Source organism: Nyctereutes procyonoides, unplaced genomic scaffold (assembly GCF_905146905.1).
Source record: "Nyctereutes procyonoides isolate TBG_1078 unplaced genomic scaffold, NYPRO_anot_genome, whole genome shotgun sequence".
NCBI lineage: Eukaryota > Metazoa > Chordata > Mammalia > Carnivora > Canidae > Nyctereutes > Nyctereutes procyonoides.
In genome coordinates, this window is record NW_026575025.1 from 11,646,749 (window position 1) to 11,674,069 (window position 27,321).

The 27,321-nt window shown below is 55.4% G+C and overlaps 2 protein-coding genes across 7 annotated transcripts; both read left to right on the plus strand.

Annotated features, from left to right (window-relative positions):
- Nucleotides 1-6,172: 6,172 nt before the first annotated feature.
- MEN1 (menin 1) lies at nt 6,173-12,483 on the plus strand. Of its 4 annotated transcripts, none has more exons than XM_055315171.1 (10): nt 6,173-6,262; nt 6,621-7,081; nt 7,993-8,201; nt 8,432-8,560; nt 8,849-8,889; nt 8,963-9,050; nt 9,700-9,836; nt 10,209-10,368; nt 10,806-10,970; nt 11,161-12,483. In XM_055315171.1, exons 2-10 carry the CDS (start codon nt 6,637-6,639, stop codon nt 11,641-11,643), a joined length of 1,857 nt encoding a protein of 618 aa, XP_055171146.1. In that variant the 5' UTR covers nt 6,173-6,262; nt 6,621-6,636; the 3' UTR covers nt 11,644-12,483. The 4 variants fall into 4 exon arrangements, with proteins under 4 accessions (XP_055171146.1, XP_055171145.1, XP_055171148.1 ...); XM_055315170.1 differs by having other exon boundaries at nt 6,175-6,250; XM_055315173.1 differs by having other exon boundaries at nt 6,175-6,250; nt 10,209-10,344.
- Nucleotides 12,484-12,798: 315 nt separating this feature from the next.
- On the plus strand, nt 12,799-26,082 carry MAP4K2 (mitogen-activated protein kinase kinase kinase kinase 2). Of its 3 annotated transcripts, none has more exons than XM_055314945.1 (32): nt 12,799-12,983; nt 13,106-13,163; nt 13,364-13,454; nt 13,546-13,610; nt 13,894-13,949; nt 14,311-14,358; nt 14,445-14,487; nt 14,884-14,956; nt 15,038-15,169; nt 15,250-15,312; nt 15,684-15,765; nt 15,865-15,972; nt 16,964-17,042; nt 17,466-17,524; nt 18,267-18,310; nt 18,437-18,475; nt 18,573-18,606; nt 18,712-18,817; nt 18,898-18,986; nt 19,067-19,108; nt 19,205-19,289; nt 19,400-19,479; nt 19,568-19,628; nt 19,707-19,824; nt 23,560-23,618; nt 23,710-23,813; nt 23,913-24,090; nt 24,740-24,808; nt 24,943-25,029; nt 25,243-25,313; nt 25,413-25,468; nt 25,575-26,082. In XM_055314945.1, exons 1-32 carry the CDS (start codon nt 12,888-12,890, stop codon nt 25,660-25,662), a joined length of 2,463 nt encoding a protein of 820 aa, XP_055170920.1. In that variant the 5' UTR covers nt 12,799-12,887; the 3' UTR covers nt 25,663-26,082. The 3 variants fall into 3 exon arrangements, with proteins under 3 accessions (XP_055170920.1, XP_055170921.1, XP_055170922.1); XM_055314946.1 differs by having other exon boundaries at nt 18,922-18,986; XM_055314947.1 differs by lacking the exon at nt 12,799-12,983 and having other exon boundaries at nt 13,306-13,454.
- The last annotated feature ends 1,239 nt before the right edge of the window (nt 26,083-27,321 follow it).

A 27,321-nucleotide genomic window follows, 5' to 3' on the forward strand; every position in this document is an offset into this window, starting at 1 on the left:
GAGAGAGGCACAGACACAGGCAGAGGGAGAAGCAGGCTCCACGCAGGGAGCCCGATGTGGGACTCCATCTGGATCCAGGATCCAAGATCACACCCTGGGCCGAAGGCAGGCGCCAAACCGCTGAGCCACCCGGGCTGCCCTTAACATTTGTTTAAAAGTCCAGGCCAGTTATTTTGTAGAATGGCCTGCCATTTACATTTGTTCTGATGGTTTCCCCATTAAATTCATATTCAACTTTTTTGGTTTTGTTTGTTTGTTTAAGATTTTATTTATTTATTTGTTCATGAGAGACACAGAGAGGGAGAGGCAGAAACATAGGCAGAGGGAGAGGGAGAAGCAGGCACCATGTGGGGAGCCTGATGCGGACTCGATCCCGGGACCCCAGGATCATGCCCTGGGCCAAAGGCAGGTGCTAAACTGCTGAGCCACCCAGGGATCCCCTGCATTCAACTTTTTTGTCAAGAATATTATGTAGCGGGGATCCCTGGGTAGTGCAGCGGTTTGGCGCCTGCCTTTGGCTCAGGGCACGATCCTGGAGACCCGGGATCGAATCCCACGTTGGGCTCCCGGTGCATGGAGCCTGCTTCTCCCTCTGCCGGTGTCTCTGCCCCCCCCCTCTCTGTGTGACTATAATAAATAAATAAAAATTAAAAAAAAAAGAATATTATGTAGCTGGGGCACCTGGGGGGGGCTCAGTCGGTTAAGCATCTGCCTTCCGCCCAGGTCAGGATCCTGGGGTCCTGGGATGGAGCCCCTGCTTAGCAGGGAGTCTTCTTTCCCCCCTCCCTTTGCAACTCCCCCTCCCCTCCTCAAGCTCTTTCTTTCAAATAAATAAAGTCTTAAAAAAAAACAAAACAAAAACAAAACTATGTAGCTGATGCTATTTTAAATTAATTTTAATTACACATTTTTTTTTTTAAATTAGAGGGTGAATTCCGTGACTCTCTCTGCCCCGCCCCCCCCCAAGGTTAGTTCATGTCAATGTGTCGCCATATATGTCCATACATAGATACTGGTAGACATCAAGAGGGTCCACCTTACCCCAACCTCCTTGCTTCCATTAGTGGAAATCAAGTCAGAGCCTCAGGGCGCTTCCTACTCTCAGCAGGAAACCCTGCCTTTGGTATAGTCACATCACACTTGCCCCCCTCCCCACCTCACTCCTGCCTTAGGACCATCAGAACAAGTTCTGAGAGACTCAGGCCTCCTAGGTTCTCCAGAGCTCTGACCATCCCCTTTTCTGACCCCCATCTCCAAAATTAGCTCTTAATAGCTGTCTGGGTGCCCTCTGGGCTCATCTCATGGTCCATCTTCAGCAAACCACCCCCCCCTTCTGCAAATGGTCCTCAGCCCACTGCTCTGGCAGAAACCCTGAGGTCACTACTGCCCTCTGCCTTCTGTCACTAGGTCTGGAGGTCCGGTAGGCACTCTCCATGATTCTCATTGCTGCTTACAGACCCCTTCCTCCCTCCTTGCAAACACTCAAGTTGGCATGCACTCAAGTTATCAGGGTATGCTGCCCACTTTGTTTCTGACATCTCCCAACCCATGGATCGCTCCTTTCTTGACTATTCCAGCTCCTGGCTTGCTGTCACTCTTTTCCCTCCTACTCTGGTTTTAATTCTTAGAGACTTTGGTATAACATATAGATGATCCAGCATTGAGTCTCTCAGTTCCTTGGAACCACCCCTCCCTGACCGTGACCGTGTGTCTTCCATCCTGCCCGAGCCACACGTTCCTGTAGCCATACTGGGAAGAAGCTCCAGCCTACATGAGAGCCACCAAGTAGGCTATAAAGCCGTTGACAAGTGATTAGCCTGAAACAAGATGTGCTGTGAGTATAAAACACATAGCAGATTCTAAAAACTTATGTGGAAATATAAATTTTCATTAATAATTTTTATATTGATGACAAGTTGAAATAACCTCTTGAATGTTATTAAAATTAATTTCAATTAAGTCTTCTACTTTTTTTAAAGATTTTATTTATTTATTCATGAGAGACACACACACACACACACACACAGAGAGAGAGAGAGAGAGAGAGAGGTGCAGAGACACAGGCAGAGGGGGAAGCAGGCTCCATGCAGGGAGCCCGACACGGGACTCAATCCCAGGTCTCCAGGATCATGCCCTGGGCCAAAGGCGGCGTTAAACCCCTGAGCCACTGGGGCTGCCCTCTACTTTTTTTTAGATTTATTTATTTATTCATTCATGTGAGACAGAGAGAGAGGCAGAGACATAGGCAGAGAGAGGCAGGCTCCCTATGGGGAGCCTGATGCTGGACTTGATCCTAGGACCCAGGATCACAACCCAAGGAAGGCAGATGCTCAACCACTGAGCCAGCCAGGCGTCCCAAGTCTTTTACTTTTTAATGTAGTTACTAGGGATTTTTAAATTATATATATAGCTCCTGTTACATTTCTACTGGAAGCACTGTGCTAGGTCTTTTCATTGCCAATAATGACAGGTCTCTCCCCACAACCTCAGTCCCAAGCATCCCTAACTGCAAGCATCTCTAACCAACACCCATATCTTTCCAGCTCTCTCTACCCCTTCAACTCCAATAAACTTTTGACTCCACTGGAACCAGAATCCATGGATTTTGCCACACTTTTGCTGTCCCTCATCCCTCATGTGTTCTTAATGTCCCTCCTCACACAGCATAAATTCCAGGTCAATCATTATAGTTACTCTTTTGCATAATGCATTTATTCATTCAGCACGTTTTTGCTGAACACCAGTTATATGCCAGACTCTATTCTAGGCACATGGGACACATCAATAAAACAGACACATATCCTGTCCTTGTGGAGCTTATATTTTGGTGGTAGGAGACAAACAATTAATAAATAAGTAAGTTATATTATATACTGGAATGGTGTTCTCAATTGGGGGTAATTTTGCCCCTCCCCCTGAGGGGGACATTTGGCAATGTCTAGAAACATTACTAGCTGTCACAATGAGGGAAGAAGTACTACTGGCACCTAGTGGGTAGAAGCCAGAGATGCTGCTAAACATCCTGCAATGCAGAGGGCAGTACCCAAATACAAAGAATTATTCAGCCCCAAATGCCAATGGCGCCATGGTTGAGAAACTCTGTTCTAGAAGGTGTTAGTAATTTGGTGTGTGTGTGGGGGGGTGGGGTGGAGTAGAGCAGAGTGGAGGGATTGAAGAGAAATTTGGTTGGAGAGTATGATATATATATGTTTTTAAGATTGTATTTATTTGAGAGAGAAAGAAAGAGAGCATGAGGTGGGAGGGGGGCAGAGGGACAAGCAGACTCCCTGCTGAGCACAGAGCTTAATTGCAGCAAGGGAGGGAGCTCAAGCCCAGGAACCTGAGATCAATCAAGAGCTGAGCCCAAATCAAGAGTCTAGATGTTTAACTGACTGAACCACCCAGACGCCCCAGAGAGTGTAATTTTAAGTAGGCAGTCAGGTCTGGGTCAGCCTCATTAAGAAGCTAACATTTGAGCAAAGGTGTGGAGGGAAAGAGACCACCAACTGGGTTTCCGGTTTCACTGAGAAAATTAAAGTACCCAGGGCAGGAGCCCACACATTCTTCCTTCTCTCCAATTACTTAGATGAACTGTTAGTGCTTCTAGTAAAGGCCACACCTGCCCCTCGGAACTCTCATTCCCTCCCCCCATTCAAGGCCATCCATGTGCAATCCTCTCCTCTGAAACACCACCACCACAGTCTCCTTTGACCCTCTCCTCACTCCCCAGCCACCATCTTATTTTTCCCCTGTCTTTGCTGCAAAGGTTCCTGAAAGAGCTCAGTATTAGCACTGTCTCCAATATCTTTCCTCTCATTTTTTTAAACTTTTATTTTTATTTTTTTAATTTTTATTTATTTATGATAGGCACACAGTGAGAGAGAGAGAGGCAGAGACACAGGCAGAGGGAGAAGCAGGCTCCATGCACCGGGAGCCTGACGTGGGATTCGATCCCGGGTCTCCAGGATCGCGCCCTGGGCCAAAGGCAGGCGCTAAACCGCTGCGCCACCCAGGGATCCCTCCTCTCATTTTTCTTAAGCCCGGGAACTTTAGGCTTTTGCTCCCAAACTGCTCTTAATGTGGTCACCAGGAATACCCACCGAAGCAAATCCAGTCTGTCCTTCGTGCTCAGTTTGCTGATCTATGAACAGCATCTGACATTCTCCGTCACACCTCTGCCTTGGTGCTGCATCATCTTCTGCACGAACGCTTGTCTGGTTTTCTTCCTATCTCTATAGCCAATCTCCTTTGCTGGTTCCTCCTGGCCTCCTTTTTTTTTTTTTTTTTTTTTAAGATGTTATTCATTTATTTGACAGAGAGAGCACACAAGCCAAGCAGGGAGAGCAGGAGAGGTAGAAGCAGGCTCCCTGCCAAGTGGGGAGCTGGATACAAGGTTTGATCCCCGGACCCCGGGATTGTGACCTGAGCTAAAGGCAGATGCTCAACCAACAGAGCCACCCAAGTGCCCCTGGTCTCCTGATCTCTACATGAAGTAGTATCCCAGGACTTTGTCATTGCTGATCTCATCCCCATGTACTCTTCACCCAGCTTCCCCTAATGTTAAATCTGACATAACCATGATATATTTATCAAACCTAACTGATGAAAACTATGAACAAAGCTACAGACTTTATTTGAATTTCACAAGTACGGTTCCCAGGTGCCCTGTTTTTTTTTTTTTTTTTTTAAGATTTTATTTACTTATTCATGAGAGACACACACACAGAGAAAGAGAGGCAGACGGAGAAGCAGGCTCCATGCAGGGAGCCTGACGTGGGACTCCATCTCGGGTCTCCAGGATCACGCCCTGGGCTGAAGGCGGCACTAAACCACTGAGCCACCTGGGCTGCCCTGACTGGTTTGGTTTTAAGACTAAAAGTCCTGTGACTCCTGGGTGGCTCAGCGGTTGAGTGTCTGCCTTTGGCTCTGGTCATAATCCCAGGGTCCTGGGGATGGAGTCCTGCATCAGGCTCCCTGTGGGGAGCCTAACGTCTCCCTCTGCCTATGTCTTTGCTTCTGTGTGTCTTTTATGAATAAATGAATAAAATCTTAAAAAAAAAAAAGACTAAAAGTACCCGTGCTTCTGGAGTCCCCTCAGTCCTGGGCAAACTAGGATGGTCAGTCACCCTATTGACCAGTGTTTCTATTAATCTTTTTCTGTCACAGGATTCAACCCAGAACACCATGTTGCATTTAGTTGCCCTGTCTTCTTACTCTTTTCTAATCTGCAACAGCTTCTGTCTTTCCTCCTCTTTTATGACCTTGACACTTTTGAAGAGTGCTGGTCAGGTATTTTGTAGAATGTCCCTTAGTTTCGGCTTGCCAGATCCTTCCTTTCTCATGATTAGACTAGGCTTATGGATTTTGGGGGAAAATACTCACAGAGGTGAAGAAGGGCAGAAATTTGATATGTTTTACTCACTGCTATATATCCAGTGCCTTAGGACTGAGTGCCTGGCTCACAGGCACCAAAAATCTGTTTGTTGAATGAATAAAGAAGGTGAATGGATGATTCTGTTGAAATTATTTATTATTGTTTTGAAGTTTTAAAATGTTCTTACTAAAAATACTATCTTATACATATTATTTGGAAGCTTTTTTCCCTCAACAATATGCTCTGAAGATCTACTTTAGGATGCATGGAACTGGCTACTTTACCCTTCATTTACGTGATTATAAATAACTATAATGGTTCTTTAGATTTTCCTCTTTACACAAATATTAAATTTTCTCAAGAGCGGAACTAGGGAAGAATTGCTAGATATACAGCAGACATATTTACATGTTGACGGATACTGATAAACATTCAGCTAACGTGGCTGAACGCACCCACAGTGCTCTGGCAGTGTTTGAAAGTACTCATTTTCCTCACATCTTGCTGACACACGTGACAACCGACGCGCAGTGACCGCCTTAGGAATGCCTGGTCACTCCTCGGACTACATCTCCCAGAATACACCGCGGTTCCACGGCCTACCTGGAGGGCGTGAAATGGAGTGACCAATCCCTGAGGATTCCAGGAAGGTGGTGCAGCCTCCACTCCTCACCTACCTCTGGAGAGCCCAGAGCAGCGAGACTACCATTCCCATCAGCTACCGCGGACTGTCCGGCCCAGCCACCATTTCAAGACTCGGCAGGGACTGTAGAGGGCCTGGGACTGCACTTCCCGGCAGGCCGTGCGGCCCAAGGGGCGGAACTCCATTTCCCAGCAGGCTGCAGGCGGCGGGCGCCGTGGTGCCTTGTGTGGGATGTAAGCGCGGAGGTGGGCGCGGGGGACCCAGGCCAGGAGTCTCCTTGGGATTTGGGGGGCTTGGCTTAGGGGCGCCTTCTGGACGGATTCCAGGTGCCCGGGGGTACGGTCGTAGAGGGGGGCGGGGCGGCCATGGAGGGTCCTCAGCCGGGCGCACCCCCTTCGGGGCCGCGGCTTCTGCGGTTGTGGGAAGCGAGGAGGCCCTTTACAGCTTCGGTTGAGGGGTCTCCTACAGAAGAGGGGGAACAGATGAGCGGAGGGTGGGCGGGGAAGCAAGAGAGTGTAGGGAATGGGGGTGAAGGACGTTAGCCGAGCCTGGGAGGGGGTCCCTGGTCGTGCCCGCCCGACCCTCCCTCCGGCTCCTCCGCAGGCCGAGGCCCGCCGCCATGGGGCTGAAGGCCGCCCAGAAGACGCTGTTCCCGCTGCGCTCTATCGACGACGTGGTGCGCCTGTTCGCTGCGGAGCTGGGCCGAGAGGAACCGGACCTGGTGCTTCTATCCTTGGTACTGGGCTTCGTGGAGCACTTCCTAGCTGTCAACCGCGTCATCCCCACCAATGTGCCCGAGCTCACCTTCCAGCCCAGCCCCGCGCCCGACCCACCTGGCGGGCTTACCTACTTCCCTGTGGCGGACCTATCCATCATTGCCGCGTTGTATGCTCGCTTCACCGCCCAGATCCGTGGCGCCGTGGACCTGTCTCTCTACCCGCGAGAGGGAGGTGTCTCCAGCCGAGAACTGGTGAAGAAGGTCTCCGATGTCATCTGGAACAGCCTCAGCCGTTCCTACTTCAAGGACCGGGCCCATATCCAATCCCTCTTCAGCTTCATCACAGGTTGGAGCCCGACAGGTGGCAAAGGGCGAGAATTCTGTTTCATCTGGGAACCTCGGCCCACCTTTTCACAACACTATATAGTTTGCAGAGCCCTTTAAGACCTGTAGGCCTTGCAAAGTGGGGGAGGTGTTACAACCCTATTTGCAGCTAGAGAAACTGAAGCTCAGAGAAGGGAAATGATGTGCCAAAGGCACAAAATGGCAGGGCTGGGACTGGACCCCAGTCACTTGGCTCTGCCTCCTCAGCATACCCATCTCTGCCATTGAACAGCTACAGGAGTCCCTCAGCCCAGTATGAGGCACAAAAGGCAGATGCAGATTTGGGGAACAAAGAGCCAAAATCTGGTGACATCTGAGACACTTAAAGTGAACAGATGAGGAAGGAGCCTCATGTCAAGGAGCTTAAGACTCAGGACTTGCAAAGAATGTTCTTCTTTGCTTCAAGCTCAGTTGATTGTCAGATCCTGGAGTGCCATGTTGAGAAGGAATCTGAGGCTGCTTCTGAACCTAGCAGGAAAAGAGTACAGAGATAAATTAGAAGTATCTACCAGTGGGTGTGTGAAGAAAGAGTGTTGGCCAGAGGGTCCTGTTTTTGCTGTCCCTGTTAAAACCTAATGGGCACCTTAAATCGTTGAATTCTAATATGGTTGCAGAGAAAGAGAAGGGATAGAGTCAAAGGCTGGGTGGAGTTGTAGAAGAGCCAAGAAGGTCTTTTGCTGGGGCACCTAAAGTGGGAGGGAGAGGCTTCGAACACATAGGAGGAAATGGCTTGAGAGTTGATGGGCTGGAGCATCTAAGGTTTGGGCACAGGCTCAGAGGCGAGGATGGAAGGGAGCATGACCCATCACCACCTGGCCCTTTCCCCCAGCTCGGAGCTCAGAGGACTCTCTTTCATTACCTTCCCTTCTGCAGGCACTAAACTGGACAGCTCTGGTGTGGCCTTTGCCGTGGTGGGGGCCTGCCAGGCTCTGGGCCTCCGAGATGTCCACCTGGCCCTGTCTGAGGACCATGCCTGGGTAGTGTTTGGGCCCAACGGAGAACAGACAGCTGAGGTCACTTGGCATGGCAAGGGCAACGAAGATCGCAGGGGCCAGACAGTCAACGCGGGTGTGGCTGAGCGGGTACTGCCCCCCCCCCTTGTCCACTTCACATTCTGCTTTCCTAGCCCAAGCCACCTCCCTTCTTCCTATCACCACCTCCAAGAAGAGGGAGTGTCCACTCCTATCTCCTATCCCTCCCCTCTTCCTATCACCATATTCCAAGAAGAGGGAGTATCCCTTTCCTGCCTGTCATTCCCTGGAGCAGGCACAGGTGAGCCATCATGAGACATCTGGTCTTGTCCTCTCCCAAGAGCTGGCTGTACCTGAAAGGATCATACATGCGCTGTGACCGAAAGATGGAGGTGGCATTTATGGTGTGTGCCATCAACCCTTCCATTGACCTGCACACTGACTCCCTGGAGCTGTTGCAGCTGCAGCAGGTGAGGAGACCTGTGGGACCCTGGGGGAGGGTGCTCACCCTTCCTGTGTTTCAGCTTCCCTTTTGGTACCATGGGTTAATCATTCTTGGCCTGGCCTTTCCCAGGTCTCTTGGGGGACTAGAACTAGGATGTGAAAGCACTTTGGGTCCCATAAGGGGCTGGTTCCCGAATTCTGGCCCCACCTACCTGGTGGGAGGTCCCTGCTGGTGCTGGACCTCACATCTACCTGGTAGGCTGAGCCCCTCCTCACTTTCCCCCAGCTTATATCTCTCTCCTTCCGCCCCCTAGAAGCTGCTCTGGCTGCTCTATGACCTGGGACATCTGGAAAGGTCAGTAGGGGGAAGTGACCAGGCTGGGCCTCAGGGGGCCAGTTGGCAGCCTGGACTCATGACCCTTTTGTAGGTACCCCATGGCACTGGGGAACCTGGCAGATCTGGAGGAACTGGAGCCCACCCCTAGCCGGCCAGACCCACTCACTCTCTACCACAAGGTGGGGACATCTCAGGAAGGTACAGAAGGGAGGCCTAACAGTGGCTGGGGTCCCCTTCTACCTGGGGACTGGGAGGGGGCAGGTGAGGAGAGAGGAACTTTATGTGTATTGGGGGTATTGCCCATCCATTTCCCATTTTGTATTTACTATGTGCATATTCAGTGCAGTCTGGGCTGTTTGGGGTGGTGTTCTGGGTTCCCTGGACTGAATTTGTCCCCTTCGCCTTGCTTTTTGTGCTGCCTCTTTATTGTCCTAGAGTATAACAGAGGTCAAATGTGGCTGGAGCACTGAGAAGGGGTTGTTAACTTCTTGGAGGTGGAAGGGGGTAGGAGGGACATTGGGCTGGGTTTAGAAGGCTTTGGTGTTTGTGTAGGAGTGTTTTGGAAAGCCTGGGAAATGGATGTACCCTGAGCTTGGAGGATGGCTCCCTTCCCTTTCATAGCCCTTGTTCTGTGGGAGTCCTTGCACTGTGGCCAGGCCTCAGCAGGCAGTCCTGTAGATTCTGGGGAGTGAGGCTAAAAGTGGTGGAGGTGAGATTGGAGGTGGGCTTTCTGGGATATTGCTGTGCCTTATGGGTGTGACCCAATGGGATTTGTGCCATCCACGGCAACTGGGGCTGCTCCCTGAGGTCCCTCTGCTCTATCCCCAGGGCATTGCCTCAGCCAAGACCTACTACCGGGATGAGCACATCTACCCCTACATGTACCTGGCTGGCTACCACTGTCGCAATCGCAATGTTCGAGAAGCCCTGCAGGCCTGGGCTGATACAGCTACTGTTATCCAGGAGTGAGGATCCCCCCGCTAGGGCCTTAGCCCGTCCTCTCTCCCCCACCCTATCTAATTTCCAACCACCCTCATCCAGGCATGAGGCCTGGGTCCCAAGCCCTATCCCCTTTCCATCCAGTCCAGGCAGCCAAGGCCACCATCACCCAGGAGGTTGGGACCCCTGATGAGGGCCTTGCACCTTTTCTGGCTCCCCTGTCCTCCCAGTTTCTAACCAACGACATCCAGCTGTAGAACCTGCACCCCCCACCCTGTGCCCTTCCTTTTCACCCTTGCTCAGACCCATCATTTCCAAGTGAAGAACCCAACCACTCACCAGGTCCCTGGGGGTCCCTGCCACAGCCAAGACCCCACAGTGCCCTACTGCTCTCACAGCTACAACTACTGCCGTGAAGATGAGGAGATCTACAAGGAGTTCTTTGAAGTAGCCAATGATGTCATCCCCAACTTGCTGAAGGAGGCAGCTAGCCTGCTGGAGGCTGGCGAGGAGCGGCCAGGGGAGCAGACCCAGGTGAACCCAGGTTCACCTTCCCCTGTGAGCAGAGCTCCCCGTCATTGGGCATAGAGACTGTTCCATGGGACTGGGACCTGCCCTGGGGAAGTTGTCCATGTGCAGAGAGCTACATTCTCTGCTGCAGTGGCTGGGGCTCTGGGCTGCCTTTGAAGGAGCTGAGGGTATTTCCAGGGTTTCTAGCCTATGCCTTCAAGTAAAGGGGGGAAGCCCACCTCTCTCATGGTCAGTGCTCCTCATTCAGTTGAAGGGTGGGATGTAGATAAGGGATGGGTTCTCCCTCCCCCAAGTCCTGGCTAAGGACTGGTTTTATAAAAGGGAAGAGGTTCTAAGAGATCTTTTCTCCTATGTTCATCTCTTTTGAAGCCAGGGCTCTTGCCTAGCCAAGAGGCCTGGCCTGTGCCCTGTGACAGGGGGTGCCTCAGAGGGTCTAACCTGTACTTTCCTTTCCCCATGCCCAGGGGGTGCAGAGCCAGGGTTCTGCCCTACAGGACCCAGAGTGCTTCGCCCACCTGCTGCGGTTCTATGATGGCATCTGCAAGTGGGAAGAAGGCAGCCCCACACCGGTGCTGCACGTGGGCTGGGCCACCTTCCTAGTGCAGTCCCTAGGCCGGTTTGAGGGACAGGTGAGGGGAAGCAGTGCAGGGCGGGTGGGGAGGTCAGAACCTTTGTGATCCTGAAGAGATTGGCTTGTCCCCTTTGGGTGCAGTTGAGACTGCGGCCCTGGGCCTCGATGGCCAAGGCTGTCCTGGGGTTCTAGCCCCCGGTCCTGCAGCCTCGGTCCTGCAGCCTCGTCCGTTTTTCCTCCCTGCCCAGGTACGGCAGAAGGTGCGCATCGTGAGCCGCGAGGCCGAGGCGGCCGAGGCCGAGGAGCTTTGGGGCGAGGAAGCCCGGGAAGGACGGCGGCGAGGCCCGCGGCGTGAGTCCAAGCCTGAGGAGCCGCCGCCACCTAAGAAGCCGGCGCTGGACAAAGGCCCTGGTGGAGGCCAAGGGACGATGTCGGGACCCCCTCGGAAGCCCCCAGGGACAGGCCCTGGCACTGCCCGAGGCCCTGAAGGAGGCAGCACAGCTCCGGCGCCAGCGCCCGCAGCGTCGCCACCACCAGAGGGTCCGGTGCTCACTTTCCAGAGCGAGAAGATGAAGGGCATGAAAGAGCTGCTGGTGGCCACCAAGATCAACTCGAGCGCCATCAAGCTGCAGCTCACCGCACAGTCGCAAGTGCAGATGAAGAAGCAGAAGGTGTCTACACCTAGCGACTACACGCTTTCCTTCCTCAAGCGCCAGCGCAAGGGCCTCTGAACTGCCTGTCAGCCCTTGCGGTGGGAGGAGGAGGGCACTCAATCGGATGGAGGCGCCACCCCAGTCACCCCAACTCCCCCACCCGCCCCTCTGAGCCCAAGCCCCGCCCCCGGGCCCAGGGCCCTACACCCCTCCTTCAGGCCCCACCCCCACCCGGAACCCTGGCTGCAAGTTGCTGGAGTACTTACTACTCCAGGGCTCTGCGGTTCCTTGAGATTTAGAGCCCATCCCCCAGAATCCCAGCTGGCCAATGGAAACCTCACTTTGAGCTCCATCATTAATCTTTAAAGGTCCAAGCACTGGAAACGCCCCACTTCAGAACCGAGGCTCTAACCTTGGGCCAGACCAGGTCTGCTCACCGTTGCTCCCGGCCCGCGGGTCTCAGGTTTTGCCCTACACCCAAAAAGCACAGGTCCTGCCTTCAACCCGGGAACCTGGGACTCCGCTCAGCCTCTAGGAGTACATTTCCACATTTAAGAATTCCATCCCTTGGGAACCCAAGCTCCCAAACCCCAAAGAACATAAGAAACTTTCAGAGTTTGGAAATCCTAGCTTCTTCCCCTCTCTGTCCCGCGAGTCTGGGACACGAAACGCAGTCTCTGGCCTGTGAATCCTGAGCCCTGCCCCCTTCCTGACCAAACTGGCCCCAGATCAGAGCAGACCTCTTTCCGACCCTCTGGGAACCTCCCCGAGGTCCAGCCCGTCTCAGGGGACTCTGGAGGAAATCTGCAGGGGTTTACGAGTGGGTGAGGGGAGCCTGATCTCTTCCTGTTTTGTACATAGATTTATTTTTCAGTTCCAAGGAAGATGAATACATTTTGTAAAAAAAAAAAAAAAAGCACACGTCCGTGTTTCATCGGGGAAATGGCGGGCGGGACGGAGGGGGTCGGCCCTCTGCCTCCTGGCCTTCGGGCTTCCCACCTGTAGGGCGCGGGGAACGGGTGTCTGGCTGAAGGGCCGCGGTCGGCTCGGCTCGGCTCGGCTCGGCCCCGCCGGGCCTCGGGGCTTCCCCTCCCCGCAGAGGGCCGGTCCCGCCGGCGCCTCCTCCCGGCCGGGCGGCGGGGCATCTCCTCCCGGCCCCGGCCCCGCCCCCGCGGCCTCCGCGCCACCCTCGCCGGCCCCCGCGGTCCTGCCCCGCCCCGCCCCGCCCCGCGCCGTCCCGCGCCGGCTCCGCGGCTCCGCGGCTCCGCGGCTCCGCAGCTCACGACCGCCCGCCCTCCCGCCGGCCCGCCCGGCGCCGGGCAATGGCGCTGCTGCGGGACGTGTCGCTGCAGGATCCGCGGGACCGCTTCGAGCTGCTGCAGCGCGTGGGGGCCGGGACCTATGGCGACGTCTACAAGGTGCGCCAGGCAGCCGCACGGGCGGGAGAGCGGCGGGGAGGGTACCGGCTCTGCGCCCTACGGCGGATCCAGCCCCAGCCCCGCCCCCTCCTCATCCCGCTTCACCTCCTCCGCCCCTGCAGGCCCGCGACACGGTCACTTCCGAACTGGCCGCGGTCAAGATAGTCAAGCTAGACCCAGGTGAGGGCCCGGGGCCAGGGCCGCTGCACTGGAGGGAGGGCAGAGCGCCAGGCGGGCGCTGAGAGTTGGCCCCCTGAGAGGCAGGCCCCAGGAGGTACTGCCACTTGGGAATATGTCTGGCCCAGATGTGCCCATTTTGCAGATGGGGGCACTGAGAGCAATCCTATGCGCCCCCCCCCATGATGCCCTGTGCTCCCCAGGGGACGACATCAGCTCCCTCCAGCAGGAAATCACCATACTGCGTGAGTGCCGTCACCCCAATGTGGTGGCCTACATTGGCAGCTACCTCAGGTGAGGCTGCTTTATCCCCTTGCCTACCCCCAGGCAGTCCCCTTGTGGCTCTGCCATGTGCCCACCCCAGTTCTGTGCCCCCCTCCCCCAGGAATGACCGCTTGTGGATCTGCATGGAGTTCTGCGGAGGGGGGTCCCTGCAGGAGATTTACCACGGTGAGGGCCAGAACTCCAGGCACCAGAGGGCCACAGCCTTTTTCCCAACCAGCCTTTCCCCAGCATGGGGCAGGAGAGGAGAGCTGGGGTCCTGGACTTGGGCCCTTTACTCCTTACTGGCTGTGTGACCTTGAAGAAATGGTGTCCTCCTCTGGGCCCTATCCCGGACTGTGCAGGGAGGGGATGTGGCCAACACCTCTTTCACATAGTAATGCCTGGGTGGCCTGGGAAGATCAGCATATCCTCCAGACTTCTGTGCCAGCCTTCACCCCTTCCATTACAGCCACTGGGCCCCTGGAGGAACGGCAGATCGCCTATGTCTGCCGAGAGGCACTGAAGGTAGCTGGGCCCTTGAGGTTGTTCATACCTGAAGTCCCCAGGAGCTGTGGGCAGGGAGCCCAGCTAGCCTGGCCAGTGTGCATGCGTGTGTGTGTGTGTGTGTGTGTGTGTGTGTGTGTGTGTTGGGGGGTGGGTGGAGTGCCTCAGGCAGAGCTGGCCTGAGGGGCTGTGGGTCCTAGGGGGGAAGGGGCCCCAGCCCTGTTGCCGGAAGCAGCACATTTCCCTCTTGGCTCAGTCACTTCCTGTTTGGGGAGAGGGGAGGAGGAAGCTGCTTGGGTGGGGGGCCCAGTGGCGAGAGGGGACTCAGGAAAGGGGGGATAGTCCTGGGTGGTTGCTTGCAGGAGCTCCTCTTTGTCTCCAGGGGCTGCACCACTTGCATTCTCAGGGGAAGATCCACAGAGACATCAAGGTAGGGGTCTGGCCAGGGGCATCACAGGAGGGAGGAGGAAGCTCTTGGGGGCACCAGACGGGATTCTCTTTCCTCCATTCCCACAGGGAGCCAATCTTCTCCTCACTCTCCAGGGAGATGTCAAGCTGGGTCAGTACCCCGGGAACACAATCAGGGTGAGGGTTCTGTGGGAGCTCTTGGAGTCTTAGAGTCTATATTCAAGTGTGGGGTGTCCTTGGGCAAGTCACTTTACCACTTAACCCTCAGTTTCCCCACTGAGAAAGTGGATCCTTCCCTGCTAGAAGTTTGACATGGTTGGGTCTGTATGGAGTCTAACGTGGCACTGTGCACTTGGTCAGGGATAGAAGGTGGTTGACCCCTCTCAGAGGGGAACCTTGCCTTGCCTTAGCTTGGACCTGTGGCAGTTGTGGCTGAACCTGGGCTGCCTACTCTCTCAACCCTACAGGTGCATTCTGAGCCTCAGCTCTGAGGTGATTGGGGAGTGGTAGCCAGAGGGCGGGTGGGAATAGCTCTTTCTCCCCACAGCTGACTTTGGGGTGTCAGGCGAGCTGACGGCGTCCGTGGCTAAGAGGAGGTCTTTCATTGGGACTCCATACTGGTGAGGCTGTACAGGCCTTGGGCTCAGGGGGGGCAGCACAGGTAGGGCATCTGGCCATCCCATCTGTGACCCTGCCTCTAGGATGGCCCCAGAGGTGGCTGCTGTGGAGCGCAAAGGAGGCTACAATGAATTGTGTGACGTCTGGGCCCTGGGCATCACCGCCATCGAGCTGGGCGAGCTGCAGCCCCCTCTATTCCATCTGCACCCCATGAGGTCTGCCCAACACTTCTTTGCCCCTTGCCTGACCTCCAGGGCCCTGCTGACCTTCTCCCCTGACCTCATGCTCTCCACAGGGCCCTGATGCTCATGTCGAAGAGTAGCTTCCAGCCGCCCAGGCTGAGAGACAAGACTCGTTGGTGAGGGCCTACATCCCCTGCTGGGGCCTCCTTCCCAGCAGTCTCTGCGGGGGCGGAGAACCTTCTGCCAATTCCCAGGGCGCGCCTGAGGAGCCCTGCTCGTTCAGTTTTTGCGAACCATCTGTGGGAGGGGCCCAAGCCCTGCTCCTGGGCCTGGGGATTCAGGGTAGGCCGGGAGGAAGGGCTGATGGTTAATGATGGAGGTGCTGCCCTGTCACCACAATATTGCTTTCACCAGCTGCCCTTGGCCTCAGTCTGGTTCCTGGGAGCAGACTCCCTCCTCTGGAATGGGGTAGGGGACAGCTGGCAGGATGCCCTACATGTATTCTAACCTGGGTCTGGGGGGCGGGGGGGCTTTTTATACCCACTAGGACCCAGAATTTCCACCATTTCCTCAAGCTAGCCTTGACCAAGAACCCCAAGAAGAGGCCCACAGCAGAGAAGCTTCTGCAGGTGGGAGATGGGAGCAGGGCAGGAGCCTAAATTCTTGAAGTTAGAGGCCTGGGGGCCAGGAGGCCAGGAAGCAACCTGTGCACCCCCTCAATTCTCTAGCACCCGTTCACAACCCAGCACCTCCCTCGGGCTCTTCTCACACAGCTGTTAGACAAAGCCAATGACCCCCACCTGGGAACCCTCTCCCCAGAGGACTGTGACCTAGAGGTAAGTGAGGGGAGCTAAGGAATGGATCTTGACCTCACCAGGTGGTAAGGAATGCAGAAGTGATACAGGTTAGATTCCTTTATTTTTTTTTAAGATTTTTTTTTAAGACTTTATTTATTTATTCATGAAAGACACAGACAGAGGCAGAGATACAGGCAGAGAGAGAAGCAGGCTCCCTGTTGGGGAACCTGATGTGGGCCTTGATCCCAGGAACCTGGGATCACGCTGAGCCAAAGGCAGATGCTCAACCACTGAGCCACCTAGGCACTCCTTTTTTAAAAGGCTTGCTTTATTTATTTATTTATTTATTTATTTATTTATTTATTTATTTATTTATTTTTGAGGCAGAGAGAGAGCATAAGTGGGGAGGAGGGGCAGAGAGAGAGGGAGTAGCAGGCAGATGCTCAACCGCTGAGCCACCTAGGCACTCCTTTTTTAAAAGGCTTGCTTTATTTATTTATTTATTTATTTATTTATTTATTTATTTATTTTGAGGCAGAGAGAGCATAAGTGGGGAGGAGGGGCAGAGAGAGAGGGAGTAGCAGGTACCCTGCTGAGTAGGGAGTCTGATGTGGGGCTGGATCCCAGGACCCGGAGATTGTGATCTGAGCCAAAGGCAGACACTTAACCTACTGAGCCACCCAGGTGCCCCCAGATCAGGTTCCTTAGTAACTTGAATATTTCCAGCACTGGGAGTTTTTCTCCAGACAAGCCCACCCATTAGAAATCTTCCCTGGGCCCATCTTGCCCTCAGTACCCCCCGCTTGATAAACTGCCCTTAGCTCAGGCTGCCCTAACCCTAGCTTAGCTATCTTTTGGTTTCTGTGTGATCTTTGGCTGGTTTTCTCATCTTCTAAAGGAGGGTGCCGCTTAATCTTATAATCTCGGAGGGTTGTGAAAACAAAACACATCCGTGTGTATAAAGCACTTCTGTCATACCTGGCTGGCAGTGAGTGCTGGATGTGTGTCAACCATTTGTGTTCCTTCCTAGACTTACGACATATTTCCAGACACCATTCACTCCCGGGGTCAGCACGGCCCAGCCGAAAGGACCCCCTCGGAGATCCAGTGTGAGTCGGCTTGGGAGTCTACATGTGTGTTTATGTATTTGGTGTGTGTGTGGGTTGTGTGTGTGTGGATTTAGTGTGGGAACTGTGTGTAGATTTGGTTGAGAGTTGTGTGTGTGGATTTGGGGGCTGTGTGTCTGAATCTAGTGGAGGGCTATGTGTATGGGTCTGGTAGGGGAGCCGTGTATAGATCCGGTGGGGCTTGCTGTGGTGGGGATCTGGTGGGAGCCTGTGTGGGGATCTGGTGGGTGGCTGTGGTGGAGGCTGTGTGTGTCTGAATCTGGTGGGGGAGTTGTGTGTGGGGATCTGGTGGGAAGCTGTATGTGTGTGCATGAATCTGGTGGAGCACTGTGTGGAGGCATTTGTGTGAGTATGAGGGTCAATCAGGAGCCCACCTTGCTAACTCGCGTACCCCGGGCCCCTCAGTTCACCAGGTGAAATTTGGTGCCCCACGCAGGAAGGAAACAGACCCACTAAATGAGCCGGTGAGGGGGCTGGTGGTGTGGGAGGATGGTGTGTGGGGGCAGCCGAGGGAGCTGTTTTGGAGGTCGAGTGCCTCAGATCGCTGAAGCTGCAGCAGCTGGGCCCTGAGGCCTAGGAAAGCCATGTGGGTGGGCTTGTCCCCCACCCCCCCCCCGGAACATGGGGCGGGAGGCTCCTTCCTAGGCACAGTGACCACACCTTTCTAGAAAGTAGGCCTGTACAGGCACGAGCCCACCCCCACCCTAGCATGGTTCTCTGCCCATTCTGCGTCTGCACCCAGCCGTCGCACCCACCAGCTCTGGCTCTGGCTGCTACTCTGTCCTCTTCTCTCACCGATCTCCTGTCCTCCTCTTTCATAGTTTCCTTGCCTCTCCTTGTTTCTCGCTCACAATTTTCTTGGCTCTTACCACGTCATTTTCCATCTGTCTGTCTTCTCTCCCACAGTCTCTTTTTTAAAGATTTTATTTTAAAAATAAATAGTAAATAAAATAAAGATTTTATTTATTTATTCATGAGAGATACACAGAGAGAGGCAGAGACACAGGCAGAGAGAGAAGCAGGCTCCATGCAGGGAGCCCAACGCAGGACTCAATCCCGGGTCTCCAGGATCACACCCTGGGCTGAAGGCGGTACTAATCCGCTGAGCCACCAGGGCTGCTCTCCCACAGTTTCTTGATCACCCTCTCATGTTGCTTCTCTTCCCTCTGCTTCTCTTTTGGTTGTTCTGACTTGGTTTCCCCTCAGTGGGAGGAGGAGTGGACACTGCTGGGAAAGGAGGAGCTGAGTGGGTGAGCAAGAGAGAGGGAGGCTCCAGGGGAGGTGTGAGGAGGAGGGAGGCTTCAGGGAAGGGGCGGAGGAGGGAGAGGGAGGCTCCAGGGGAGGGGTGGGGGCTTATCTCATCCCCTCCTGCCCAGGAGCCTGCTACAGTCGGTTGAGGAGGCCCTAGAGGAAAGGTGAGAAGCTGGGCCTGAAACAGGGGTGGGGAGATAGCTGGACCTGGGGCCTGGTCAAATTTCACAGCTCATGTCCCTCTGGTTTGTCCCCCCTCAGGAGCCTGACCATCCGGCCAGCCTTGGAACTCCAGGTATGGAGTGGGGAAGCAGGGCCCCTGTAGAGGTGCAGCTGGGAGTGGGGCCAGGTCACGGAGCCTTGCTGACAGTGGGGCTCAGTCCCCTGACTTTCCTGCCAGGAGCTGGACTCCCCAGGCGACACCACAGGAACCATCAAGCGGACCCCATTCTTGGGGCCAGCCCCCCCTGAGCCTCCAGTGGAAGACCCTCTATCCAGCCCCCTGGGTGAGCCCAGGCTTAGGGGAGTGGGAGGCAGGCTCGGGGTGGGGCTAGAGCTGGAACTCATAGCGGGTCTGTGCCTGCAGAAACCTCACCTCCACCTCTCCCAGGCCCTGCCAACCCCCCTCTGCTCCCCACTGCCTGGGCTACCATGAAGCACAAAGAGGATCCAGAGGTGAGGGGAGACCACAGAGGGGCTGGGACGATGGGACACTGGGGGTGCTACCTTGGCCCTGACTTCTCCCTCCCTTGCAGAGATCATCCTGCCACGGGCTCCCCCCAACCCCCAAGGTGCACGTAAGTGTTTCTTCTGCAGCCCTGCCACTCTGCTGCCTCATCGCCTGCCACCCTCTGGTGCCTGCCTTCTTCACTGGCCTCTTGCCTTCTCCTCAGATGGGTGCCTGCTTCTCCAAGGTCTTCAATGGTTGCCCCCTGCGGATCCATGCTGCTGTCACCTGGATTCACCCTGTCACCCGGGGTAGGCCGGGGCAGGGAAGAAGCAGGAGCCTGGGAATCCACAGCTTGGGCTGGGGATGGGGTGGGATGGGGGGGTATGACTGACCTCTGACCCTGTACCCACACCCCCAGACCAGTTCCTGGTGGTGGGGGCCGAGGAAGGCATCTACACCCTCAACCTGCATGAACTGCATGAGGATACACTGGAGAAGGTGAGGCCTGGCAGGCGTTGCAGGGCAGAGGGCCCAGGGGGGCATGGAGTGCTGACTCCCTGTCCATCTATCATTCCATGGCCTCTAGCTGATTTCACCCCGCTGCACCTGGCTCTACTGTGTGAATAATGTGCTGCTGTCACTCTCAGGTATGGGTCCGGGCAGGCGGGAGGCCAGGGCCACACCCTCCGACCATCACTCTCTGAGCCCCTCTCCCTCCCTGGCAGGGAAATCCACACACATCTGGGCCCATGACCTTCCAGGCCTGTTTGAGCAGCGAAGACTTCAGCAACAGGTTCCCCTCTCCATCCCCACCAACCGCCTCACGCAGCGCATCATTCCCAGGTCAGGGACCCAGGGGAGCCTGGCCAGGCCCCCGGGCAGCGGGTGGGAAGGGGGGAGGCAGAGGAGCAGGGCCAGGGTTGGACTATGGCCTCCGTGTGCCTGGGCTTGGATCTCGGATGTCCCTTGGCCTCTCTGAGTCCAGTCTCCTCATCTGTGAGTCATGTTGGCAGTACCCGCCCCCGGCCCATTGCGAACCGAAGGGACCGAGTGAGGCAGTTGTGGTTATTGGGGGACGGGGCACACATTTACTGAGCATTTGCTGTAGGCCTGGTCATAAGCTAGGCTTGTAGACAGCAGATCAAATGTGTCCTTGACAGTCAGTACCTGGCCCCAAAGTGAGCCAGAGGGAGAGCTGAGAGGGGTGCAGAGGCCTCTGGGAGGCTGGCTGCATAACTGCATGGAGCTGGAAAGTGCATGGTGGGCTTCCAGGCAGGTGAATTTGGGAACAGCATTCCAGGCAGGGGAAGAGCACCAGTGAATTCTTGTGGGTGATCTGAGGAGTTGGAAGGCTGTTTGGCCTGAGGGAGGAGGGTGGAGAAGCCTGAGGGAAAGATGCATGACTGGCAGAGCCCTTCCTTTGATGCCAGGTCCAGGACCTGGGTTTTTGTTCAACTGGCAGCAGCACCGTGAGCATTTTAGGAGGATCACTCTATATGTCACTCGGGACTCTCCTTGTTGCAGGTGAAGCAAGTCATTGACTTAAGTACAAAAGGGAATTTAGTGGTTCATGTAACTGTGAGTTCAGGGGTAGAGTTAGCTTCCGGCCAAGCTGGATCCAGGCTTAAATGGCTTCATCAGGACTCTCCTGCAGTTCTTGGCTCTGCTTTCCTCTATCACTTTCATTCTCAGGTAGGCTTTCCTGTCCAGTGATGGATGCCCATAGTTCCAGGCCAGCATTCCATTAGCTAACAGCCCTGCAGTACTAGAACTTCCATGTCTGAGTAATTCCCACAGAGTCTGGGGGCCAGTTGTCATCGATATAGCTTAGGTCCCTGCCCACTTCTGAGCCTGTCCCTGTGGCCACAGCATGAAGAGCTTGGGCTGGGGGGCATGGGGGCCAGGCCTGGGTTACATGCCTTTTCTTAGAGCTGGGGGTCGAGAAAGTGGGGCTTGTCTCGTCTAGACAGATAAAGACTAGAGGCTGGCTGTGCTGAGAGTGGTAGCAATGACAGGGAGGCTGGTGAGAGGGCACCCAGGAAAGAGGTCGGTGGAGTGACCTGAGGCTGTGGGGGTCAGGCTCCCAGGTGGTGAAAGCTGGATGGCCTTGGGCCAGATTCAGGAAGCAGGGTTGACAGGGTCTGGGGCCCCGACTAGAGTGAGCAGGAGGGAGGATGAAGGGACTAGGAGGCCTCAGGGATGTAGATTATGTCGTGTGTTTGATGAGATGTCCAGGAAGATGTCCGAGGTAGAGTCCCTTGTTCAGTCATCTAGAGAGTATCTACTCAGTACTTAGTACATGTCTGGGGGCTCTGTGAACTAAAAAAGTCCTCGTGTTCTCCAGACATTCTTGTCACAAGAGGCAGGCAACAACCAACCAACATAGAAAAGGTATTCCGTGGTGATGCACCCAGGGGAAAGTGATACAGGAAGAATCAGGAAGGATCTTGCTGAGACCATGCCATTTGAGTTAAGAGTTAGAGCAGGCCTTGTTGATATCTGGGGGGAAAGCATCCCAGGGGGTGGGGGCAGGCAGCTAGTGCAAAGGCCCTGGGGCAGGAAAAGGCTTGGCCTATTTGAGGAACAGCAGGAAGACTGGTGCAGCCAAATGGATGGAGTACAGGGAAGATGATCTGGGGGGCCTTGTAGCCACAGTGAGGCCTTTGGCTTTGACTCAGAGCCGCCTGAGGGCCACTGCAGAAGAGTGACGTGGACTGAGGTCTTCATGGGATCCCTCCAGCTGCTGTGTTGAGAATAGACTGAAGGAGTGAGGGGAAAGCAGGAAAGCCTGTTAGGAGGCTCTTGTAATCATCAGGTGGGAGGTGACTGGCATGGGCCAGAGTAGCAGTGAAGGAACTGAAAAGCAGCTGAATTCAGATTTTCTTTTGCAAGTTGAGTCAGCAGGATTTCCTGATAGTTGGTGGATGGAAGAGAAGGAGGAGTGAAGGATGACTCCGGGGTTTTTGGCTGGGGAAGCAGGAAGGATAGGGCTGTCATTAGGTGTGGGTGGAGCAGAATTCAGTGTTGTCACATTGAGTTTGAGATCTGTCTGCTGTGAGCTGGAGGAGGCTGAATTCGAGGAGAGGTCTGGGCTGTGGGCCTAAAGGTTGCCCTGTCCAGGTGGCTGGTGGGAGCTGGTAGGGATGGTGGAGAGGTCAGGCTATGTGGCTACCCTGGCGGTGGGGGGCGGGGGGCTGGGGGTTCAGTCCCTTCCTGCAGTGGGCTCACTTCACCTACCACATCTGGAGCCCTGTGGCCCTGGGGCTTCTTCCTGAGCTCAATCCCCAAGCAAACCTCTGCTCTGTCCCAGGACCTGCAGGAAACAGGCCCGCCTGAGCCCCAGCGAGTCACTGGGAGCTTTGGGTGTGTGTTTGGAAAACCACAGAGTCACGATGTCCACTTCAGACATAAAAAGTAGAGAGCCAGAATTGTTTGGAATAAAAAAAAAAAAGCAGATACAAAAATATCTGCCTCTGTCCCATTCAAAGGCCAGTTGGGAAAGAGAATGGCCAAAGCAAAGGGAGAGAGAAGAAAAGAGAAGACGGGGTAAAGAAAAAGGGGCACAGGCTGCCTCGGTGGGGCCCACATCCCAGCAGAGGGCCCACACAGCCAAGGGTGCTGGGAGGAGGTGGCAGGCCTTCAGACGTGTAACCCTGTTCCCCAGAGGAAGAAACAGGCTCAGAGGGTCCCCTGAGGGCTTGGGGACAGCTAGTAACCAAAGCAAGGACTCCACTTTTCCCCTGCCACCAAGGCAAAGCCAGCCATCCGCCAGCCCCCTGTGGTGTCGCTGTAGCCCAGGCAGTAGAGGGCAGGCCTTTCGTTCATTTGTGGTTTTCTTGCAAGTCTTTTTTTTTTTTTTTAAAGATTTATTATTTATTTATGATAGAGAGAAAGAGAGGCAGAGATACAGGAGGAGGGAGAAGCAGGCTCCATGCCAGGAGCCTGACACGGGACTCGATCCCGGGACTCCAGGATCGCGCCCTGGGTCAAAGGCAGGCGCCAAACCGCTGAGCCACCCAGGGATCCCCTTCTTGCAAGTCTTAATCTTTTTGGGCCTACCCGGCAGGGCTGGCCCTCAGCTCCTGCACCTTCTATGCTCTTGTTTCCTCATTCATGTCTGCTTTTATACCTTGCCTCTGCCTTTTTAAAGAGGATTTTCACTGACCAGAAGTAGGTGGGGAGGTAATAATTCAGAATGGGAAAAGCCAGTCCTTCATGAGTGGATGCAGCGTGCCAGGCTCTGTGCAAGGCCTTCTCACTACGAGTTCGGTGCCATCGTTACCCCCATTCTACAGATGAGGAAGTTGAGGCAGGAGGTGATTAAGTGAATTGCTCAAAGTTGCACAGTTAAAGGTGCTTCTGCGACCAAAGCCCTGGACTGTAGGCGGCAGATGTGGGTGCTGGTGTTGTGAGACCTGCATCGGATCTCGTGCCATGCACAGCTAAGCTGCTCGGCCTCTCGGAGCCTCAGTTTCTCCCCTATGAGGCAGGGAAGGTGATAGTGCCTATCTCAGGGCTCTGTGGGGCCTTGACCGTGGCTGGCACCCATGACACATACCCCGGTCGTCACCTCCACAGGCGCTTTGCCTTGTCCACCAAGATTCCAGACACCAAAGGCTGCCTGCAGTGTCGTGTGGGTAAGAGCCGGGCTGGGGCGGGAGTGGCAGGGGAGGGCTTGGGTCAAAGGGTCACAGGGTCACAAGCATGACCCGCCTGCCTCTGTTGCAGTGCGGAACCCCTACACTGGCAGCACCTTCCTACTGGCCGCCCTGCCTGCCAGCCTGCTCCTGCTACAGTGGTACGAGCCTCTCCAGAAGTTCCTGCTGCTGAAGGTGCGGGGCAGGCAGGGAGGGGGTACAGGCTGAGGCCTGGGTGGTGGCAATGGGCCCGCAGGGGAGAGATGGAGACCTGAGCACCCCTGCTGCCCCCAGAATTTCTCCAGCCCCTTGCCCAGCCCAGCAGGGATGCTGGAGCCACTGGTGCTGGATGGGAAGGAGTTACCGCAGGTGTGTGTGGGGGCTGAGGGCCCCGAGGGGCCTGGCTGCCGAGTTCTCTTCCACATCCTGCCCCTGGAGGCCGGTTTGACGCCTGATGTCCTCATACCACCTGGTGAGCTAGAGGGGTGTGTGTGTGTGTGTGTGTGTCAGAGAGTAGCTCTGGTGGCTAGGGATTGTGTTCCCCACAGCTTGGAGCTCCCAGCCTCCCCTCTGCCAGGCTTCTGTAAAAGGTTTCATTAGACCACAGGGCTCAGCAGCTAAGAAAAACCTAACTGACGCCGTAGGGGGCCACAGGGACAGAACCAAATGGGCAAGGTGGAAGCGAGAAACCTTCATTCTGAGCAAGCAAGCAGGACACTGGGTTGGGACAGCTCAGGGGAGCACAGTGAGTGGCCAGGGGCCTCAATGCAGGCTTTCATTCTTAATACGACAGCCCTGCAAGGTCGGCATTGTCATGCCTGTGTTACAAACGAGGGAACTAAGGCTCAGAGATTTGTGGTTATGCTGTGATGGAGTCACACAGGGTACTTCTCCAGGCTCCAGAGACCCCGCCCTCCCACAGTTCCCTGGGTCTCACCTTGCCACCCTGAGCCTCAGGCCCCAGCTGGGTGGGGGTGGGGGTGGGGATGACTTCAGTCCGACTGCTGTGGGGTTGAAATGTGCTTGTGGGGACAGCTGACTATAGCCATATCCCGTGTCTTTGTGGGGCCAGAGTGGGGCTGGTGACTCAGCCAAGCCATGTCCCCCTTGTCTGCCTGCAGAGGGGCTCCCGGGCACAGCCCACCAGGTGATCCAGGTGGACAGGGACACAGTCCTGGTCTGCTTTGACCGTGAGTGTCCCTGAGGTCATGGCTGGGGGCGGTAGAAGGGGTGAGGGGAAGGTGAGGGAAGCCATGTGAATGTGGGTCTGCCTCCCCAGAAGGGAAGGACCCCATTCCCACCCACCAGCCCTCTCCCTGTACAGGCTGCGTGAGGATCGTCAACCTGCTGGGCGAGCCCACGGCCATTCTAGCACCCCTGCTGACTTTTGACTTCCCCATCGAGACTGTGGGTGAGTGAGCCAGATGGTGATGGGGTGGGAACATCCCCAGGCTAGAGCATGTGATATTGCCTAGGGGCCTAGGGCTGCACTGGGACAAGGAGGCAGGTGCCACAGCTGTGGTCTATGAGGACCTTGGTGGCCCAGACCTGGGCCCAGGGGGTGGCAGGGGAGCCAGCATCCTCAGGGCAGGTGTAGGGCTCATGGCAGCCTGATTGCTCCTAGTGTGTCTGCAAGACAGCGTGCTGGCCTTCTGGAGCCATGGAATGCAAGGCCGTAGCCTGGACACCAACGAGGTAAGTGGAACCCAGGAACCTGGCTGCCCCTGACCTGGTTGTCTCCACCTCTTAGGGGAGGGCCCATTGGGGTGACCTCAGTACCCCTTTTATTCCCAGGTGACCCAGGAGATCACAGATGAGACAAGGATCTTCCGAGTGCTTGGGGCCCACAGGTAGGATGGGGTGGCCCAGCCTCCCTTTCAGATGCCCCTGAGGCTATACAGATGTGCCCACAGGCCTTCCCTGCCTTACTCACCTCTGGTTCTCTCTCCTCTCCAGAGATATCATCCTTGAGAGCATTCCCACTGACAACCCTGGGGCTCACAGCAACCTGTACATTCTAACAGGCCACCAGAGCAGTTACTGAGAGGGCCAGGTCTGGCCAGTGGCATCCCCTCACCCTGCCCCCAGGCCTTAGCTGCCTTCTCTTTTAGGCAAAAGGGCCCCTCCCAGGTCAGAGGAGCCCAGGCTCTGCTGGTCTGAAGGGCAGAAATAATCCTGAGAAGAGTTTTGGGGCTGCAGAGGAGAGGAGAGCCGACCCCAGACCTCCCAGGCCCCGCAAAACTGGACCAGAGGAAGCTGCTGTCACCTCCCCCTCCCCTGTGGGCAGCCCAGGCCCTGTGGCAAGCGCCCCGGGCAGGGTGGGAGCAGGCCCAGGCAATCCATTCCATTTTGTTCCACATGTCCTTTCCATTCTTCCAGCCAAGAGCCTGCCCCTGCACCCTGCCCTGGGGAACATGGTATTTAAGAGAGAAACTATATTGGTATTAAAGCTGGTTTGATTTTACTCCACTGATCCCTCTTTGTTGGGGATGGGGGGTTGTGGAGCTGAGCCCACTGTCTCGTCTCCCTCCTCCTTCCCTCCCTCCCTCCTGCACATCTTAATGTGGCACCAGGTGCTCTGCATGCCCTGTGGAAGGGTGGGTGGGCCATCAGTGTTCTGGTGGCTCTAATGGGGGAGCCAGCTGGAGGTGAGGGGGAGGCTTGTCGGGGGCACTGTCTACCGGGCATCCAGGGCCCAGGAAGGGCCAGCCACTGGCTGCTCTACCTTGTGCCAGCGAGGCTTCGGTCTCGGGACACAGCCTGCTATGACCTGTATTCCCTGCCCAAGCCTGGGGCTGCCTCCCTGCCTCCCAGCTGCTGTCTAGGTATCCATGTGCTCCATCAGGCCAAGACCACAGATTATGGGCCCCATCATCAGGCTAGAGTCTGGGAAGATTAGTCTGTGTCCATTTAGCAGGTATTCCAGATAGGCTCCTCAGTGCCAGACCCTGGGCTCACAAAGGGGTCAGTACCAGATGTGGACCAGCCCTCAGTGAAGGGAGCATCTTTGCTAGAGCCTGCATCTCAAAGGGGCTGCCTGTCTGCCCATGGCTGACCTTGTGCTTTGCATGGTCATTCTTGCACTTTTCCCTTGGTGGTCTCCGTATCCTCAGGCCAGGGTGCCCCCTTCCATCCCCTGCATGGCTCCAGGCACTGACCAGCCTGCTCTTGACCAGAGTCTTTGGGCAGGTGAGGCCAAAGAGGCAGGATGGCCTTAAATGAGAGGTCAGGTGCACACACAGGACCACGACTGCATAGGGTGGGAAGGCCCTGCCTGGGTCTGGGGGAAGAGCTTAATTAAGCAAAGGCCCACTGGTCAGTTCTCTAATGCAGCCTAATTATCTTTCTTCTGATCTTCAAGGCAAGTGTTTGAATTAAGAATTTCTTTCCACCAGATGGGGAGCTGGTATTTGATAAATGGATGCAAATGGGTGGGTGGGTGGTGGGTAATGGAAGCCTATGTTAAAAGCCTGCAGCAGCCCAGTCCCTAGCACCTGCCAGGGGCCCCAGGCCTCCGCAGGTTGTTATATTGTCCTCTGCCCTCCCACAGAACCCTGACTGCTCTGACTTCTAGGGTTTTTTGGCTGAAATAGATTGCCAGACAGGGAAGGAGACAGAGCTTCTGTGCATCAGCACTCATGCTTGAGTTCTCTTTGAGACCTGAAGGAGGGTGACCTGCACCTCCCAAGATCTGAAAGTCTGC

Bases quoted from the DNA above. Each gene is read 5' to 3' on its own strand.
- MEN1 (XM_055315170.1), top strand. The intron at 8,202-8,431 runs GTACTGCCCCCC...TCCTCTCCCAAG, and splicing joins ACGCGGGTGTGGCTGAGCGG to AGCTGGCTGTACCTGAAAGG. The intron at 10,369-10,805 runs GTGAGCAGAGCT...CCCCATGCCCAG, and splicing joins ACCCAGGTTCACCTTCCCCT to GGGGTGCAGAGCCAGGGTTC.
- MAP4K2 (XM_055314945.1), top strand. From the start codon at position 12,888: ATGGCGCTGCTGCGGGACGTGTCGCTGCAGGATCCGCGGGACCGCTTC. The intron at 18,311-18,436 runs GTGAGCAAGAGA...CCTCCTGCCCAG, and splicing joins GGAAAGGAGGAGCTGAGTGG to GAGCCTGCTACAGTCGGTTG. The intron at 24,091-24,739 runs GTGAGCTAGAGG...GTCTGCCTGCAG, and splicing joins TGATGTCCTCATACCACCTG to AGGGGCTCCCGGGCACAGCC.